The 18,626-nt window shown below is 50.4% G+C and overlaps 1 protein-coding gene across 27 annotated transcripts in view; it reads left to right on the plus strand.

Annotated features, from left to right (window-relative positions):
- PTK2 (protein tyrosine kinase 2) overlaps nucleotides 1-18,626 on the plus strand; it is a gene marked incomplete at both ends in the record, with an annotated part of 164,837 nt that overhangs the window by 79,816 nt on the left and 66,395 nt on the right. For 11 of the 27 annotated variants that reach the window (XM_080694212.1, XM_080694213.1, XM_080694197.1 and 8 more), the window contains 4 exons: nucleotides 537-654; nucleotides 3,339-3,369; nucleotides 7,359-7,411; nucleotides 16,664-16,681. In XM_080694212.1, the coding sequence (XP_080550338.1) occupies nucleotides 537-654; nucleotides 3,339-3,369; nucleotides 7,359-7,411; nucleotides 16,664-16,681 (220 nt within the window). Of the gene's footprint in view, nucleotides 1-536; nucleotides 655-3,338; nucleotides 3,370-7,358; nucleotides 7,412-15,501; nucleotides 15,583-16,663; nucleotides 16,682-18,626 lie in introns of all 27 variants that reach the window. The other 16 variants (XM_080694191.1, XM_080694202.1, XM_080694211.1 and 13 more) reach the window with 3 other exon arrangements.

An 18,626-nucleotide genomic window follows, 5' to 3' on the forward strand; every position in this document is an offset into this window, starting at 1 on the left:
TTTATATTTTATTGTAAACAGGGTCTCAGTTGCTGAGAGCCTCACTAAGTAGCTGAGGCTAGCGATGGGATTACAAGCGTGTGCCACTGTGCCCGGTTGGTCTTTAAAAGGTTTTATCAAATGGAACAGATTTTGTATTGAAAAGAATGATGGGTAGTAAAAACTTACTCTACATTACTCTCACTTCTAAAATGAGTTGTATTTCAGCTTGGTGATCTTCTGAATTCTCCCCATAGTTAGTGTGCCAGAGCAGCCAGGCATTTGAGGGAACTGTCTTTCCCCTTTGTGTCCCAAAGTGAGCCTCGTTGAAGTGGCTTCCTCCTTCCCTGCGTCTCTTCTGCCACGCACCACGCACCGTGGGAGTGACTTCCTAAGTGTCATTTCCCTTTCCACTCCATCCTGACAGCAAATCTTGCCCCACCCCCCCAGCCCCCGCCCTGTTTCCAAGTGTGTCGAGGTCTGATGTCAGTGCAGCTGGCCCTTTGATTGCTGGGAAGAACAATGGTGTCTCTTTCTTGGTCCTTTCCCCTGTTCAGCCTCTGACAGTGACGGCACCGTCCCTAACCATCGCAGAGAACATGGCCGACCTGATAGACGGGTACTGCCGGCTGGTGAACGGAGCCACACAATCCTTCATCATCAGACCCCAGAAAGGTGAGGCTCTCCCGTGCCCCGGCGCCCCGCACCTCCTGCTGAACGGCGAGGCAAGCCAACTCGCAGCCTGCTCCCCATTTTGGCAGTACTGGAAACAGTGATCAGATGGATGAATAGCGTGGCCCTGCCTGTGGGGTCAGGCTGTTGGTTTCCTGGGGGTGTAATCCAGGTCCCATGTTCACCCGCAGGCGGAGAGCAGGCTGGAGGAGAGTGGAGAGAGCGCCTGTACTTACCATGCCGTGTTCTGAGCAGCCTGCTTAGTGTTTTCTAAGTTATCATTACTACATTTAAGTGAGCTTTTGAGATTGTGTATGGATTTTTTAACTAAAATGCTCCAGTAAACCATGTTAAAGTTTCGCTCCTGTTTTTTTCTTTTTTTTTTCTTTTTTTTTTTTTTTGCATATTTCAAAAGCTTAGTATCATCAAAGAACAAAATTCTTTTTTTTTTTTTTTTAGTACTGGGGATGGAACCCAGGAACCTTCTACATCTGGGCTACAGCCCTGACCTATTTGGAAACAGGGTCTCACTAAGTTACAGAGCACCTCACTAAGTGGCTGAACCTGGCTTTGAACCTGCGCGATCCTCCTGTCTCAGCCTCCCAAGTACTGGGACTACAAGCGTGCGCCACCATGCCTGGCTTTTAGAACAAAATAAACTCTTAAGTCTGATTAAAAGGAGTAAATAACCTACTACGGAGGCCATATCACTCAGAAGTGAGTTGGGTTTTTGCCGGCATAGAACAAAGGATATTTGAGAGTATTTGGAGTTCAGAAATCATCCGGTGATTCTGTGGGCGGGAAGCAGGGCGAGCCGGGCTCTGGGTCAGGCCGTACCTGCGTGGCGGCGGCTACCTGACCTGCGTTGACCTCTCCTCCTTCCTGGGAATGGCCTGCATGCACAGTGTTCTCAAGTTCAGCTGTGTGCACTCAGTTGCTGCTAGGCATGGTGAGAGCTCGGCACACTGCTGAGCTTGACTTCACGACTCCTCCTCTGTAACAGGAGAGCTGCTACTCAGCCCCCAGCTGGGAGGGTCCTGAGTGGCAACCTTGAAGCAGCTCGCACTGGATCAAGTGGGCGAACTTTGCAGAATTCGCCTTTACTGCTGAGGTCCTTGCTAGCCCTGGTGGCACGTACCTGTAATCCTGGTGGCTCAGAAGACTGAGGCAGCAATCTATAATAGAAGCCACAAGCCAGAGGTCCTGGCCAGGTACCACCAGAGTTCATTCGTGACCTGCCCTACTGTAGGGTGCTACCTAATCTGCCGCTGCCCATAAGAAGGCTCAGAGTCAGTGTTGCAGTCCAGTAAAATTTTTCACTAAAAATCTCTTAGGAAATGCCGGGCGTGGTGGCGCACGCTTGTAATCCCCGCGCTTGGGAGGCAGAGACAGGAGGATCGCGCAGGTTCGAAGCCAGTTGCGTGCGCTGGCTTAGGAGACCCTGTTTCCAAATAAAAATATAAAATAGGTCTGGGAGTGTAGCCCGGAGGTAGAAGGGCTTCCAGGAACCCCAGTGCCACCAAAAAAAAAAAACAAAAAAAAAAACTCTTAGGAAAGGTTTACGTGGTTTAACATGGAGTCATAAGGTCTCTTCAGTAGGCTTCCTGCCTCTGTAACGACAATACAGCTGCACGCTGTCCTGGCCGGTGTGCCTTCTCAACAGGGCACAAGACACAGAAGGACCCAAGGGCCTCTGCCAGCTGGGTAGTGGGATTTGTTCCATAGGCGAGGAAAGAGTTTTCTGGAAGAGGAAGCCGCTCAGAGTCCCAGGCTGCCTCGTGCCGCCCTCACCCTGCAGGGCTCTGGAAGCTGCTTCGTGCCAGGGCTCTGCGGGTGCTGGGTCAGCACCGGGCAGGGGAGTGGTCCGTGCAGGCGGTGTAGCAAGTGCTCTGAGTGCGCCCGCGAGCAGGAGGCCTAGCAGAGCACGGAGGGGTGCTCCAGGAAGGCCCTGCAGGGATGACCTGCAAGGAAGGGAGGAGTCACACTCCCACCCAAGGCCGTGTGTTCTCCAGGTGTGCTGGGATGGGATCTGGGAGTGTCAGGGAGTGAAACTGGACTGGCTTGCAGTTAAAATAAGTAAGCTCGTAGACAAACTCGGTAACAAGGCATGTGTAAAAGAATGGGCACACTTGAAGGGAGGAAGCCAGGCTTCTTGCTTCTGGGGTCACGGGGGGGTGGAGGGGAACCTGTCTCCCCAGCCATTTAATGGTCCTGCTCTCCTACAATTGAGCAGAACAAACCAGGCGCTGTGCCTGGAGTGAAGAGCGGTGCTGCACTCTGCAGAGGGCACAGCCGGGGCGGCTCCTGCTACCCAGGGGTTCCTGCTCCCTGGGGACAGTCCTGCTGCGTTTCCTCTGCTGCCTGCGCAGGTGAAGGGTTTGTCAGAATATAGATGTTTGGTCCTTTGCCACAAAAATTTCTGCTACTATCCTGGGAAGGAAATTTTATCAGCTTGTCGTCTTAGGTATTGGTATGATGCAGCCAGCCTTTTAAACAGTACATACCAAGCAGTTTATGTTTGTTAAAAGTATTGAAAATTAAGCCGTGGAGACCAGTCTAACGATGGTGTGGTGACTTGCTTTAAATGAGTATTGCTAACGTCCCGCAGTGCGGCTTGCCCTGTCCTGACTGAGCGTCATCTCCAGAGGCGTGCCTGCCGCCTCATACCTCTCTTTCTTTTCCCCCAGAAGGTGAACGGGCGTTGCCGTCAATACCCAAGTAAGTGCTGTTCTGTGCCTGTCTGTACGCGCTGCTGTGGGAGCTTGGGATCCGCGGGCTTCAGCACCCACTAGCCCGAAAAACCCACCTCTGACCGTGGGACCAAGGACCTGGAAATCGACAAGTACTTGGAGAAGGAAACCGAAGCAGCTGCCATCGATACTAGGATTTTGATTATCAAGTGTCGAGTTGGTTTTTCCCTTAAGTTTAAAAAGGGAGCTAAAGGGTCATCATGAGCACAGTGCAGAAGGCGCTTGTGAACTCGCACTCTTGTCATAGGTCTTTATAAGAGCCTGCACAGAGCTATGAGCCTGGCTGTTTTACAGTAGAGAAACTAAGGCGGAGGCATTATGGTAAAGTTGTCACTGGCTTATGTCACAAATTTCACAATAGGTGTTTTGGAAATTAAAGGAGCCCGCCGTGGTGACGCACGCTTGTTATCCCAGTACTTGGGAGGCTGAGACAGGAGGATTACAAGATTGGAAGTCAGCCTCAGCTACTTAGCAAGACATGTTTCTAAATAAGAAATAAAGTAGGTCTGGGAGTATAGCCTGGAGGTAGAAAGCCCCTGGGTTCCATCCCCAGTACCACGTAAGCGCGCGCGCACACACACACACACACACACACACACACACACACACACACACTCAATCAAGGAAACAAATAGCAATGCCAAACGAATTCGTATAATTATTCTGTATTCCCAGCCACTGTGCTAGGAACTGTGGGCCAAAGCAGGAAAGCTAAAGTCCACCCATTCCGACAGAAAGGCAAACAAATAGCACCCACAGGGTGGGGAGGGCCACCTGCGGGTGCTCCAGGACGGGGAGGGAGAGCCGGCCCTCATCCTGCCTGCGGCCGCCTCCCCACTTCACACGTCTGTGCATCACACCTGCTGCCCCTCCTTTTCCTCTCTCTCTTTTTTTTTTTTGGTACTGAGAATTGAACCCAAGGGCGTTCTACTGCTGAGCTACACCCATGTTTATCCTTTGCTTTAAAACAGGGTCTCACTAGGTTGCTGAGCGTCTCGCTACATAGCTGAGGCTGTCTTGGAACCTGTGATCCTCCTATCTCAGCCACCCCAGTGCTGGGGTTCCAGGCGTGTGCCCCTGCGCCCGGCTTGTCCCTCCCGTTTCTTGTGCTTGTTATCGCACTCTGGGCTGTGTAGGAGATTCCTTCCCCAAGAGCACCCAGGCCAGTGGTTCTCTTGGCTGGGCTCACAAGACTCAGCACACAGGCACTCGCACACGGTGCTTACTGCAGCGGAGGGGAGGGCGGGAGCCCAGCCGCAGCGGGCCACAACTCTGAAGCGTGGCGTGTCAAGCCTTGGCGCCCAGGGTTTTCATGGGGCTGGTGACATGCACCTGCCTCCGTGTACCAGAAAGCCTGACTCCTAGAAGGAAAACAGGAGGCCAGCAGAACCCGAGCTCCTTGGCTGAGTAGTCTCGGCACGGTGAGCCACCCTAGTTAGGGGATGTGGAAACGCCCGAAGCCCAGTCCTCTGACTGCAGCCACGGGCCAGGCCTCTCTTGGGCCGGTCTCAGGCCCCCGCCAGCTCTCCCTCCAGCCTGCCTGTGGCCGCCATCTATCCACACTGTAGGCCAGGCGCTGCCCCGACTAAAGCGCTTGCCTAACCTGCTGCTGCTCTTGGGAAGCCCGCCTGGCCCACGCCTCGTGTTCTGGGGCTTGGTTGGCCTTCCTGCTGTCCTGCAGGCCGTCGGCATGGCTCTTCCCTTGTGGGGCACACCTGCCGCCCTCCCTCCCACCTAAGCCCTGTTCCTCCCAGGCCTTGTCCTCTCTCACTTCCTCCGGCCACGGGCCTGAGCCGAGGGGACCAGGCCAGGCGCCAAGGCCCGCACGGGGTGTCTGCACTTGTGGAAAGTTGAGGACTGGCTTTCAGGATTACAACAGGCGGGAACCATAAACATAGGTACACACGTGGAAAAGAAGATGCCAAGTGATAGCACACTCTAGAAAAACTCAGTAAACAGCAAACTTGAGAGGAGCAGCGGCTTCCCAGAGTCACAGGCCGCAGGCCCGCTCCTGAGCAGGGCGTGGCGGGCTGCAAGGAGCTGGGGAGCCAGGCTCTGCGGCAGGAAAGGAGCTGGCAGCGGGCTCTGCTTACAGAGGAGGTGCCTGCAACCTCGGTCCAGGGCTGGCGGGCAGAGCTCACGCAGCTGCCCGGGGGAAATGGAAGAGAAACCCAAAGCCGTGCCTTGTTAGGATGCCTTCAGTGACATTTCTATAACACGGTGCAGCATTTCAAATGTTCGCAGAATTCAGTAGAAGGGATTGCACCCTGTGGCAGTCTGCTGTGTGTGCTGTGATTGTAGCTCCCAAAAACGGTACGCCAAGCTCCAGTGTTTCCTACTATGAGTTCTTTATATGAGGAAGAACTTCATCCAGCTCCTCTGTAGTAAATGCTACGGACCTGGAAAACACTTTGCTTTTATAAAAAGACCAAGGTGAGCCGTCGTGGCGCACGCTCGGGCTCCCAGCACTTGGCTGGGAGTAAAGCCTCATCCACCTAGTGTGGTACTGTTTTCAAAGTTAAAAAAAGTGGCCGGTCGTGGTGGGCACGTTTGTAATCCCCGCGCTTGGGAGGCAGAGACAGGAGGATCGCGCAGGTTCGAAGCCAGCCATGCACACTGGCTTAGGGGACCCTGTTTCCAAATAAAAATGTAAAAATAGGTCTGGGATTGTAGCCCAGAGGTAGAAGGGCTTCCAGGAACCCCAGGACCACACACACACACACACAAAAAAAAAAAAAAAAAAAATTTTTACAAAAGTGTGGGGTGTAGCTCAGAAATAGAATGCCCTGGGTTCAGCCCCCAGTAACACACACACACACACACACACACACACACACACACACACACACACACACATCTGAGGTAACTAATATCCAAAATTATAATATTCCTTTTCTCCCTATATTTTGTTTTCCAAAAAATTTAAACTGTACTACACTTGAATTTTTTTAAAGGTCACCAAATTTTTTGCCATATTTTACTTTATGTAGAAGAAAGTGTAAAGCACTGATCTTGAATCATTCCATGAAGCAAGTTACCAGATCCTTTAATAATGCCCTTTTCAGTGTGTGAATAGTAATAGTCTAGTGTGGTGCTGACTTTTCTTTGTGGCACATTTAAGAAGGACCAGTAGTCATGTGTTACTTTATTATTCATTCGTTCGAGGTGCTAGGCCCAAGCCCAGGACCTCACACGTGCTGGTACTGAACTGTATCCTTAGCCCTCAGATTATGGTAAAGAGAACAAAATTCAGCTTTAGGTTTGTGACTTTGTGGGTTTTTTTGTGGTTTTTTTTTTTTTTTTTTTTTTGGTGGTACTGGGGTTCCTGGAAACCCTTCTACCTCCGGGCTACACTCCCAGACACCTATTTTTTATATTTTTATTTGGAAACGGGTCTCTGAATCTAGCGCGGCTGGCTTTGAACCTCCACGATCCTCCCGTCTCCGCCTCCCAAGCGCGGGGATTCCAAGTGCGCCCCCGCGCCCGGCTTGTGACTTTCTAATAACTTTTTGGCGATCCCTTATAGTCTAGCATTTAAATATAAAATATCATATAGTCCATATGCACTGTATTGTGTGGTGTTGCCTAATTTTAAGTCATCATCACGAGTTACCTTCCTCAGAGAAGTTAAGCATTCCTTTGTATTTCTTGTATTTTTTTAAATTACTTTATTTGTCTTGTGTTGGTGGCGATGAACCCAGGACCTCCAGCATGCTAGACAAGTGCTCTGCTAGTGACACACGCCAGCCCAACTGTTTTAACTTCTGATCTTTAAAGCATTAAAGCAGTGTGCGTAGGTAGTACAGTCCAGGTTTTTTTTTGTTTTTTTTTTTATTGCTTGTGTAAAATATAACCTCCTGGAGCAGTGGCATGCCCTCCAAGTGAAGCCCGGCTGAGCAGCCGCGGGCGTGTCCGCGGACGTTCGGCCCTCACACACCTTTCCCTCGTCTGTTGCAGGTTGGCCAACAGCGAAAAGCAAGGCGTGCGGACACATGCGGTCTCCGTGTCAGGTGAGGCTTGCGGGCGAGGCTCAGCCAGCTGCCATGCTGCTGTGATGGCGGCACTTTAGCTCAGAAAAGTCGAGCATCTGCACGTTTTGACCCTCACCCAGGAGATTTAAATAGAGCTGGCAGGTTTTGTTCTTTTCGACGAGTCAAATATGTGAAGTACCAGATAGATCACCAAACTGAAATCTAGGTGCTTTGGTTTTAACGTCGTGTAAGTCATACCTACAGTGAAAAGTTTACCTTTGAAATTGCCATTATAATTTATCTTTTCAATTCAGCAGAATTTAGTAGGATATATTTTATATATTTATTATTTTTGAAGTTCAAGAAATGTAAAATATTTTAAAGTGGTGTTCGTCTTTCAGAATTAACGTAAGATGGTGTTCGTATCTGGTTCTTTTCTAATGTAGTTAAGATGTTCGCATAAGTGTTATCTTAACTATGGCACACCGAGTGTGTTATACTTCTTTGGGTATGTTTTTAAAGTATATGTGCCCTTTTTTCCATTTTAACTGTGGAGGATGCAGGAAAAGAAGGGGACAGAGAAAGCATCCTCGGGGTTCCAGGCGGGGCATCCTGGGACGCTCTGCTACAGTTACCTGGCCACATGGCCCAGGCGTTATCTATGTGGCTCACACTCCTCGTGTGGGCCGGGCATCCACGCTCTGCTGCGGTTACCTGGCCACATGGCCCAGGCGTAAAGTAATACCGTCCTGATGCCCTTGTGTGTGACAGGGAAGGACTCACTTCCTGTGTGTGTGTTCAATATATTCAAGTCCATTTTTCCTGAAATTTAGTTTTGAACTTTTCTTAGTTGATTTTCTTAGTGGATTTTCTTTCAGTGTCTAAGATAAAAACACAACTTCTTGGTTTTTTTGTGCACAAACATCCTGTAAGCCCTCTGCTTCTGTATGCACTCCTGGCAGAGACCCCAGCGGCAGCAGCCTTGAGAGCCATCGCTCGCTTCCTGGCAGAGCATGGAGGTTCTTATGCCAGAGCGGGCGGCCTGACGGGAGGCGTCAGAGTGGCCCGCTCCTTCTCCAGGTGCCTGCCAGTCTTCTGAGAGCCTCATCTGGGACACAGGCTCAGAAGTGGGTCTGGGGCGCAGCAGCCCGCAGCGTCTGTGCCCTGTCCTCCGTGGCGGGCTCTCCCCAGGCCCCCGCAGTGTGAAACGTGGAGCTAGAGGGCTGCGCGTCGGGCAGGAGTCTCCCTGGAGGTGACCGCGGTGCGGGGTAGGAGGCTTGATGCACCAGGGAGCAGCCTCGGGGACCAGCCCCACGATCTAGCAGCTGCTGGGGGCGCAGACCACATGCACGCCCTGCACCCCACATGGTGTGCTAGCGCACCCTGCCGGCTCGCAAGCACTGCTCCTGGCCCTGTCTGGGGGCGAGGTCATCACCTGGCCCTTTCTTCACTCTTGTCTTTCCGCCCGTGGCCTCCACGCTGCATCCTGACCTGCAGATGGTCCTTGAGCAGCTGGCCCCACCAGGCCCGTTTCTACCCTGTTCCCGAGGCCACAGTGAGACGAAGGCCCTGACTTGCAAAGAGCACTCATAGGGGCGCCATGTTTCCGTCTCTGGCCCAAGTTTCTGGCTTCCTCCTGGACTGACTCGGGGTCTACGGCAGCCCAGTGAGAGCTTCTCATGATATACAGAGGAGACCAGGGCCTGTAGAGCTCGCTCAGGATCACACGCCAGCAGAAGGCAGGCTTTGCTCAAACTTGCTTCTCCTGCTTCAACGCCCTTCTTAGCTTCTTGACTTTGTTACTTTTTCATAATTGTACCTTAGCGAGAGAATCGTGCCCATTCTCCCTTCCTCCTTTGATTACTACTAAATTGTGTGTGTGTGTGTGTGTGTGTGTGTGTGTGTGTGTGTTGGTACCAGGGGAATGGAACCCCTCTCAGCTGCATCCTTGCCCTATTTCTTATTCTTTATTTTGAAACAGGGTATCACTGAGTTGCAAAGGGCCTCACTAAGTAGCTGAGGCTGTCTGTGAACTGTGATCCTCCTGTCTCAGCCTCCCGAATGCTGGGATTATAAGCTTGTGCCAGCACCCAGCTTTTTAAATTCTTCTTCTTTTTTTTTTTTTTTTTTGGTGGTACTGGGGATGGAACCCTTCTACCTTCAGGCTACACTCCCAGACCTATTTTATATTTTGTTTGGAAACAGGGTCTCTTAAGCCAGTGAGGCTGGCTTCGAACCTGCGCAATCCTCCCGTCTCCTCTTCCCAAGCGCAGGGATTATAAGTGTGTGCCACCATCCCCTGCTTAAATTCATTTAAAGAGTCAATACTATGATCAGAAACTTTCAGTAATAATTATGGGGTGGGTACTGGGGGATGAATCTAGGGGTGCTTTACCACTGAGCTACACCCCCAGCCCTATGTTTTATTTGGAAACAAGATCTCACTGAGTTTCTGAGGCTGGCCACAAACCTGTGTTACTCATGTCTCAACCTCCCAAGTACTGGGATTACAGGCATGCACCACCATGCCCAGCTTTTAGTAGTAATTTAGTGCCCATAATTTGGAGCCCAGGCTCTCCAGCTAAGCCCTTCACGGCAGTTACCTGTCCAGAGCCCACCTTCCCATTTGCCCTTCTGCATTATTTCCCAGATATGGTAAGGGAGCCGTGGTCCCTCGTCTCCGTACCCGAGCAGAAGCTGCCCCATCAGCTCTGCTCTTCCTGACAGCACCTTGATGCGACTGTCCCTGGGTGACCTGCAGATTCTGGCAGTGAGTGGTGTGGCTAACTGTGCTGATCTGCTGGTTGCCCACCTAGGCAGAGCCGAACTGACGAGTGTGGCGCCGTTCTGTTGTCCACAGACACTGCAAAGCGAAATGCCAGCCTGCCTGCCCTGTGCCTGTGTAGCCCAAACACTGGCACTTGACATTTCCAGGGCATCTCTGTGAACGGACACCCAAGAAACCAGGACTGTTAAAACCCCAAGGTGGTCTCTGCCTGGGTGTTTCCCTCCTGCGTGGGCTGTGGTCCTGATGCTGCAGCCAAGGCCCTGCTGTGCCAGGCCCCGCGGGGTGCGCACGTGCGCCCCTGCCTGTTGTGTGTGCAGCAGTAGCTGGGGCCGTGGTCTGACTGTCTGCCTTCCTGTGGCGCTCTACCTCATCTAACCTTGACACACTTAAGAACACCTGGATTCCAGTTCCGCGTTTGCCCTTTTACACATACCCATTCGTCATATAGGTGACAGCTTGCTGTGTGTCCACAGTGTCTAGTGCACTTTGACATCTCTTTGGAGGGTTTAACTTTGAAGTTTCTCTTTTAAAATGAGATTAACACCAATTCAAGATGACCCAATAGACTATCAGGCTTCCTTGAGCCACTCCCTGTGGACCTGAGTCTCTTTTACGAGTAACTGAGTGCGTAGGGGCAGGCCCCTGTTGTTGAGCTCTGACAGGACTTTGGCCTACCAGACAGCGCCTGTGAGGCTGGAATACGCCTGGAGCGCCTGGAGCACCTTAGTGGATGGCAGAGAGCTCAGGCATTTACAAGCTTTCAAATTCAAACTTAGTTGGTTTGTTTTTTGAGATTAATTTTTGTGGTGGTGATGGTGGTGCTACTTTTTTTTTTTTTTCGGGTCTGGGGATGAAACCCAGGGGCATTCGACCTCCAAGCTACAACCCCAGCCCTATTTTTTTTTTTTTCTTTATTATAGGGCTTCACTAAGGGATTGCAAGTGTGCGCCACCATGCCCGGCTTTGGTGGTAGTCCATTTATTTATGTGTGTGTGTGTGTGTGTGTGTGTGTGTGTGTGTGTGTGTGTGTACTGGGGGTGGAACCCAGGGGCTTTCTTCCTCCGAGATACACTCCCAGACCTATTTTATACTTTATTTGGAAACAGGGTCTCGCTGATTTGCTGAGAGCTTCACTAAGTAGCTGAGGCTGGCTTCAAACCTGCGTGATCCTCCTGTCTCAGCCTCCCAAGTGCTGGGATTCAAGCGTGCGCCACCACGCCCAGCTACAAAAGTTCTTTTTAGAAATTCATATAGCCTATTTTTTAATAGAAAATTACTCTTAGGTATTTCAAGTTAGTGACTAAAAATTATTGTAAACTATTAAAACATAAAACATTTAGCCACGTAAATGTTAGTATGAATCTGCTTCGGAAAAGCCCATTTGTCTATGCCAAAGCAGTTGTAAGGCTCTGAGGAACGCAAGGCAGAGGGGTCTGTAATGATTACACGGCTCTTTCCCGTGTCTTGTCCCCTCTGCTGTGTGGACACAAGGTGCGCTCACTTGCGCCGGAGGCTGGCATTGTGCGGGCACAGGAGCTGGGTTCACTATGCTGGATGGAGGCTGGCATCATGCCTGGCACTTCTCCTGCCTTGCCTTAGGACAGTCTTGGCAGCATTCCCACTCCACAGAACTGTACTCACAACTCCGCTTAAGTCCAGAGCCGTGGAAAGCCAGAAAGAGCCATGAAGAGCCCTTGGGCTCGGGCTCTTCACTCCAGGCGACCCTGTTGCTTTGTCCCAGAAGCAAAGACTGGTGGAAGGGAGCAGCGCGTTCCCTGCAGGTGCAATTCTGTTCTAGCCTCTCCCTGCTTAGCAGGAGTCCTGCAGTGCTGACTCTCTGTTAAAGGTCAAGAGTCTGTCCTGAGGCCGGGTGCACAGTGCCCCTGGCTCATCCCCGTCTGTGTCCAGCGTGGGAGATCTGCTCCTGTGTGGTTCTGTACTCAGCATGGGTTTTGATCGTGCAGGGGTTTCCAAAGCAGTCTCTTCTGCTGCTGCGTTCTGCATGTAAACATTGCCTCTTCGTGGTTTTTCTTTCTTTTGTGTGTGTGTGTGTGGTTCTAGGAATTAAACCCAGAGGCTTGCTACCTCCAAGCTACACTCCCATCTTGTTTTACTTTTTACCTGAAACAGGAACTCACTAGGCTGCCGAAGGCCTTGCCAAGTTGCTGCACCTAGTCTCAAACGTGTGATCCTCTCTCAGCCTCCCAAGTGCTGGGGTAACTGATGTGCTTAAATGTTCTTTTATTATTATTAACTCATTCAAGAAGCACAGTCATCTCTCGAGATTCCTGAGGGATTGCCCTTTATATCGGAAGTCTGAGTGCTGTCCACGGTGCTGAAGGTGTGGCCGGCCGAGAACAGACCTGGGGTGACACAGCAAACGCTGGCTCTGCTGCCTGGTCAGGGGCTCTGGACTCACAGGCAGCATGCCAAGAGCTCTAGGTCATGCAGGATAGTCCCAAGCCTTCTATCGCCTTCTCATTTTAGCCACCCTCTCCTCCACCCTGTGTAGTCTCCTTTTGCCTTCCTTATTTTCTGCCTGCTAATTCTCCCTTCTTTATTTACTCTTCTCCATCTTGTTGAACATGGGCGAATTTTCCAAGAAAGAGATGATTACAAGCATACACCACTATTATGACTTTATATTTATTTATTTATTTTGCAGTACTGAGGATGAAATCCAGGGGCATTCTACCTTCAAGCTACACCCCCAGCCCTATTTTTTATTCTGTATTTTGAAAAAAAGTCTACTGAGTTGCAAAGGGCCTCACTAAGTAGCTGAGGCTATTCGCAAACTGTGATCCTTCTGTCTCAGCCTCCCAAATGCTGAGATTAGAAGTGTGCACCACCATGACCAGCTGCCTTTAATTGTGTGTGTGTGTGTGTGTGTGTGCGCGCGCGCGCGCGCGCGCACGCTGTGGAAAATTTCAAACCTATGAGAGAAAGAGAAGTAGTAATAGTAGTAGCAGCAGCAGTAGCAGTAGTAGTAGTAGTATAAAACGGTTTATACATATTCACTGCCCCAATAGAAGAAGAAGGAGGAGAAGAGTAAGTATATAATGGTTTTCAACATATTCATTGCCAAACTTATTTCATCTCGGCATCTAGTCACATACAGACACATAATGTGCATTGATTATTTGATTTAATTAATTAATTATTTCTTGGTGGTAGTGGGGATTGAACCCAGGGGCATTCTACCCTGAGCTACATTCCCAGCCCTATTTTTTATTCTTTATTTTGAAACAGGGTCTGTGTGTGTGTGTGTGTGTGTGTGTGTGTGTGTGTGTGTGTGTGTGTGTGTGTGTGTGGTGGTACTGGGGTTCCTGGAAGCTCTTCTACCTCCAGGCTACACTCCCAGACCTATTTTATATTTTTATTTGGAAACAGGGTCTCTTAAGCCAGCGAGGCTGGCTTCTAACCTGCGCGATCCTCCTGTCTCCGCCTCCCAAGCGCGGGGATTACAAGTGTGCGCCACCATGCCCGACGAGCCTCAGCTACTTAGTGAGGCCTTCTGCAACTTTGTGAGACCTTGTTTCAAAAAAAAAAAAAGAATAAAAATTTGGGCTGGGGGCGTAGCTCGGAGGTAGAATGCCTTGGGTTTCATCCCCAGCACCGCAAGAAAAGAAAAACGCCAACTTGAATAAAGCTAGAGCCCCAGTGCCTTTTGTTTTTATGATGCAGGAGACTATTCTTAGTATCCTACTCAGAAAAGTTGTACTTAATATTGTTTTAATTCTTCTAAGTCAATATGAAGAATAACCAGCTGGTTAGAATTTGTCAGTAGAGCCAGGCGTGGTGGCGTGTGTTTGTAACCCCAGTACTTGGGAGGCTGAGACGGGAGGATCGCAGTTTGCAGACAGCCTCAGCTATTTAGTGAGGCCCTCTGCGATTTAGTGAGACCTGTTTCAAAATAAATAAAAACATAAGGCTGGGGGTATAGCTTGGATTTAGAATGCCTCTGGGTTCAATCCCCAGTACCCCTCCCCCCCACACACACACACACAGAATTTGACAGTAGAGAAATAAGAATGGCTGGCACTTGTGGAGGGGCCCATCTGTGCCAGCCGTCCAGGCCATTCCGTAGCTCCTCCCTCGGCTCTCGGCATGAGGCAGCTTCTGTTACTGCCCCAGCTTCCAGGTGAGAACACAGGGGTGGCTCAGGACCCCGAGTTGGGAGGAACGCGGCTCGTGAGTGAGCGTATGCTGCAGAGCCCACTTTCCCCGTGTCGCCTGCCCATGACTTCATACTTGGAGAACGGTCACGGGCGTGGTACGACCAAGTCTCCTGGATTCTTTACTCAGATCTGCTGTATTTCTTAAGCCCCAAGACAGCATCTCATACAGATGAGATGATCAGTGCTGACTCTCTAACGGGCTCCATTCTCCTTCATCCTGCGTCACTCTTGCCTCTGGATCCTCCCTGCCCGCCCCGGCACCACAGGGTGCATTCAGTTTCCGGGTCAGACCCATCTTCACTAGCAGACCAGAGTGCAACAGTCCGGAGCCATCGCTAAGAAGATGTTTAGCTTGTGATAGAGGTAGCTGTTCAAGCAGCGAGGTGAAAGATCAGATGACGCTGGAGTGAGCAGCAGGTGAACAGCATTGCTCAAGTGTGCTTTTTCTTGATGCTGGCAGGTGATGCTGGTAGAGGGTTAGTGCTGGCTCGGTGGCTAGAGGCTCCTTCCCTGTCTCCCTGGCTCACACCGAGGGCAGGACTCGTGCCGAGCTTGCCTCTACCACGCTGTAGTTGCTGCTCCTGTGTTCCCCCTGCCCATGGCAGAGTGCAGGAGCAGGAGTGGGCATGCATACACACGCAGTGCACACCGCCTCGCTGGCCTGTGTCAGCCACACGAGACCCGTGAAGCTGAGTCTTTGCTGGTGACTCAGTGTAAATGGCGCCTAAAACTTCACACGAAAACTGAAACTCGGGGCTAGCTTTCTGTGACTCTCACTTGTGGCCATGTTAAGTGTTCACAAGAACATCGTGTGCTGTTGATTCTTGAATTGTTTATTGGTTTTGTTGTTGTTATTCCTCTTTGTTTGGATGTTGTTATTTGTTAAAAAAAAAAAAGTCGTCTGTGCCTTTGGTGGCTTACTCTGCAGAGCTGAGGGTTTCATTGTCTTCTTTTGTGTCTTGTGCTAAACTCTGTTAAAGTAGAATTAAAGTTTAAAATATTAGTATTTTAAAAACCAATAACATGAGCCAGTAGTGAACTAAGAGCATTGCAATTTTGTATTCGTTTTATTAGATGTACCTTAAAATGTAACCGAGGTTGTCTTTTGTACTGAAATAATTTGTCTCTATTTTCCTTTTTCCTCTTCTTGCCTCTTTGTAAAGGAGTCAGTCACTGCCAACATAAAGTTAAGAAAGCTAGGCGCTTTCTCCCTCTGGTCTTCTGTTCCCATGAGCCTTCTACCGGTACTGCACTGTTTACAGACACTCCCTGCTAACTAAAGCACCCCTGGAAACTAACTCTAACCAGATCTCTATAGATTGTCCCAAACACATTATAGCTTTGTTTGAATATTAATGTCTGTGCTGTCCACTGTACAGAAGTGATAACTGGGGGAAAGTTTTGTGTCTCACAGTCTTTGGGCTGCTCTCTTGAACAGTTGATTTTTTTATTTGCCTGGTTCGCTGGTTTTTAAATGCATGGCCGGGTAAGAATAGCTGCCCGTCTCTGTGGTCCGAGTGTTCTCCTGCGGGGTGGGCAGGCCCGCATTCTGTGCTGTGGACTCCAGCCAGCATGACCTGAGGGGAGGGCAGGCGACCAGAGCGGCCTGTGTCTGCATCTGCATCTTGCGCTTGGGGTGGACGCTCAGGGGACGCGCAGACGGGACAGCTGTGCCATCCAGAGAGTTTGCTAGGACAGCGGTGATTTTTAAGAAATGATTCCTGAAGCAATCCTCTAAAATGTTTAGAGGACAGTGTTGTTTTGTGCAGATTTAATGGGGAGGCTTGCTTGTCAGCAGCGCTGCAGGCGCTGCCCTCCAGTGGTCTGCGCGGGAGCCAGGCCTGTGTCTGTCAACTTCTGGTGCCTGGGTCCCTCCCGCCGGCTAGGGACAGGCATGCTGCAGGCTTATTCCCCTGGTTATCATTTAATGCACACATTAATGATGCGCTTGCTTTCATTTTTATCTTAGAGAATAGAAATTCTGCTTCAAGGAGGGAAAAGCCATTTTTAACATAAAACTGCGAGAGGCTATCTAATTAATTTTGCTTATTATGGTAGAAGCTAATTTAAACCCTACAGTACTACTGTGTTACTTTGTTAACCATGTTGATAGCTTTAAACTTGGCACAATAATCTTTAATTCAGGTCAACACGCTTGCTGCTACAGCCTATTATCTCCTGAGGCAGACTGGGGGGGTTGTGTTAGGTTTCTGAAGGTTTGATTTGCTTGTCATTTTAATAGTGTGTTTCCCTCTCTTCCCTCTTCTCTGTCTCTCCTCCCTCTCTTCCCCTCCCCCTTTCTTTGCATGCCACCTGGATCTGCAGATGAAATTAGTGGGGACGGTAATATTTCTTTTCACATTTGTGTTACTGCTATGACATTATTTGTGGAAATAAATGCAGTGTGGTGTTTAATGAAAGGCAAAATGTTCTGATCCCTAAGAAACCAGTGCACCTGGTGTGGCAGAGCTATCTCCTGGGAGGGCAGCGAGCTAGCGGCCCATCACATCAGCGGGAAGTTTGACTTGTGTATATTCTGAGTGGGTGTTCTGGATTTCATTATAAAAACTTCAGTTCTAGACAAGTGTCGAAAGGGTATTTTAGCAAAATTAGCCACTCAAAAACAGTAATAGCAATGTGTACACTGTATTCCCAGGCAGGACCTTAGGTAGTAATATTCCTAGTCTGGACACAAAGCAGGGGAAGGGAAGGGGTCGCACAGAGGAAGGAGGGGTGGCAGCCGCTGGTGGTATTTTAAGCAGTCGGAGGTGAAAGCTCAGCAGTGCCGCCCGTGTGGACTCTGCTCCTCCACACCAAGGGCGCAGCACTGGGAGCGAAGGGAGCCGCACTTTTCCCCGCCTGCAGGTGCCCGCAACTGAAGGCGTCCCCGCCTGCATCCTCCCGTGGGGCAGAGGCGTAGACCCTGCATAGATGGCGCGAGGCAGTCGCGGGGAAAGATCTTAAACTAAAGTGCCGCTTGTCGTGGGCTTCGAAGCCAGACGGCGCCAGCTGCACTTCTGGGTGGAGAGTGGAGTTAGCGCAGTCTTTTGAGAGCTCCCAGCATGCAGGCTCCATCCTGGAGGGTCCTGAGCCGCAGCAGGCCTGGGAGGACTGTCCCCGGTGGCCCCGTTTACAGACGATGCGCCCGCTGACCAGACTCCTCCCTGCAGCCTCGCCCTGTCCCCGGCCCAGACTGTCGCCAGCAAACCCTCTACATCTTCATGTGGAAAAGCATTACTGTGAGCAGACGCGAGCTTCCCAAGCAGGTGCTGTTGCTGCACATGGGCGGAGTGCGAGCGTTTCCATGTGCCGTCCCACCTGAGCAAGTGTGCCGACCCAGCTCACGTGCAGCTAGCCGAGCCCGGGCCTCCATCTTCCCAGACTTCCTTTGGATGGAGCTAGCAATGTTTTTACGTGTTTTTTTAGTGATTGAGGGGGGAATATAAAAAGAAAACTAGCATTTGTGATGTCACTGCCCATGACTGAAGTGCTGCGGGAGCATGGCCCGCCTGTGCGTTTGCATGGTGTCCGGCTGCTCGTGCCTGTGCTGAAGAGCAGGGGTAGCTCTGCTGCCCAGAGCTGCATGGCCAGCGCGGTCTAACGCGTTTCCCCTCCACACCGGTCCCTGGGCTAGGTCACCCAGCCAGTTCACAGTACAGGGCAAGGCCGGGCTCATCGGGCTCCTGGGAAAGAACTGCTGAAGAGCTGCTGAGAGTTTCTGTCCTTTTAACATTTTAACAGCTTTGTACCTCTGAGCTACATGCCCAGCCCTATCTTATTTTTTATTTTGAAACAAGGTCTCACTAGGTTGCTGAGAGCCTTGCTGTGTGCAGAGGCTGTCCTCAAACCTGTCATCTCAGCCTCCCAAGTACTGAGATTACAGGAGTACATAACACCATGCCTGGTTGAGTCTCCTTTGTTTTTGTTTGTTTGGGTTTTTTTTTTTTTTTGTGGTACTGGGGAAGGAAACCCAGAAGCTTTCTACCTCCGAGCTACACCCCCCAGCCCTATATTTAAGTCTTTATTTCTATATTTAAGTCTTTATTTTGAAACAGGGTCTCACTGAGTTGCAAAGGGCCTCACTAAGTAGTAGCTGAGGCTGTCCATGAACCGTGATCCTCCTGTCTCAGCCTCCCGGATCCTGGGATCACAAGTGTATGCCACCACGCCTGTCTGAGGTCTCTTTTTTTAATGTTTCTCTTATTTCTTTTTCCTTCTCCTCCCCTCTTCCCTTTTCCTCCTCTTCCTCTTCTTCCTTCTCTTCTTCTGTCGCCCAGAATGCCTGGGC

Source organism: Muscardinus avellanarius (assembly GCF_963383645.1).
Source record: "Muscardinus avellanarius genome assembly, chromosome: 4".
Lineage (NCBI taxonomy): Eukaryota > Metazoa > Chordata > Mammalia > Rodentia > Gliridae > Muscardinus > Muscardinus avellanarius.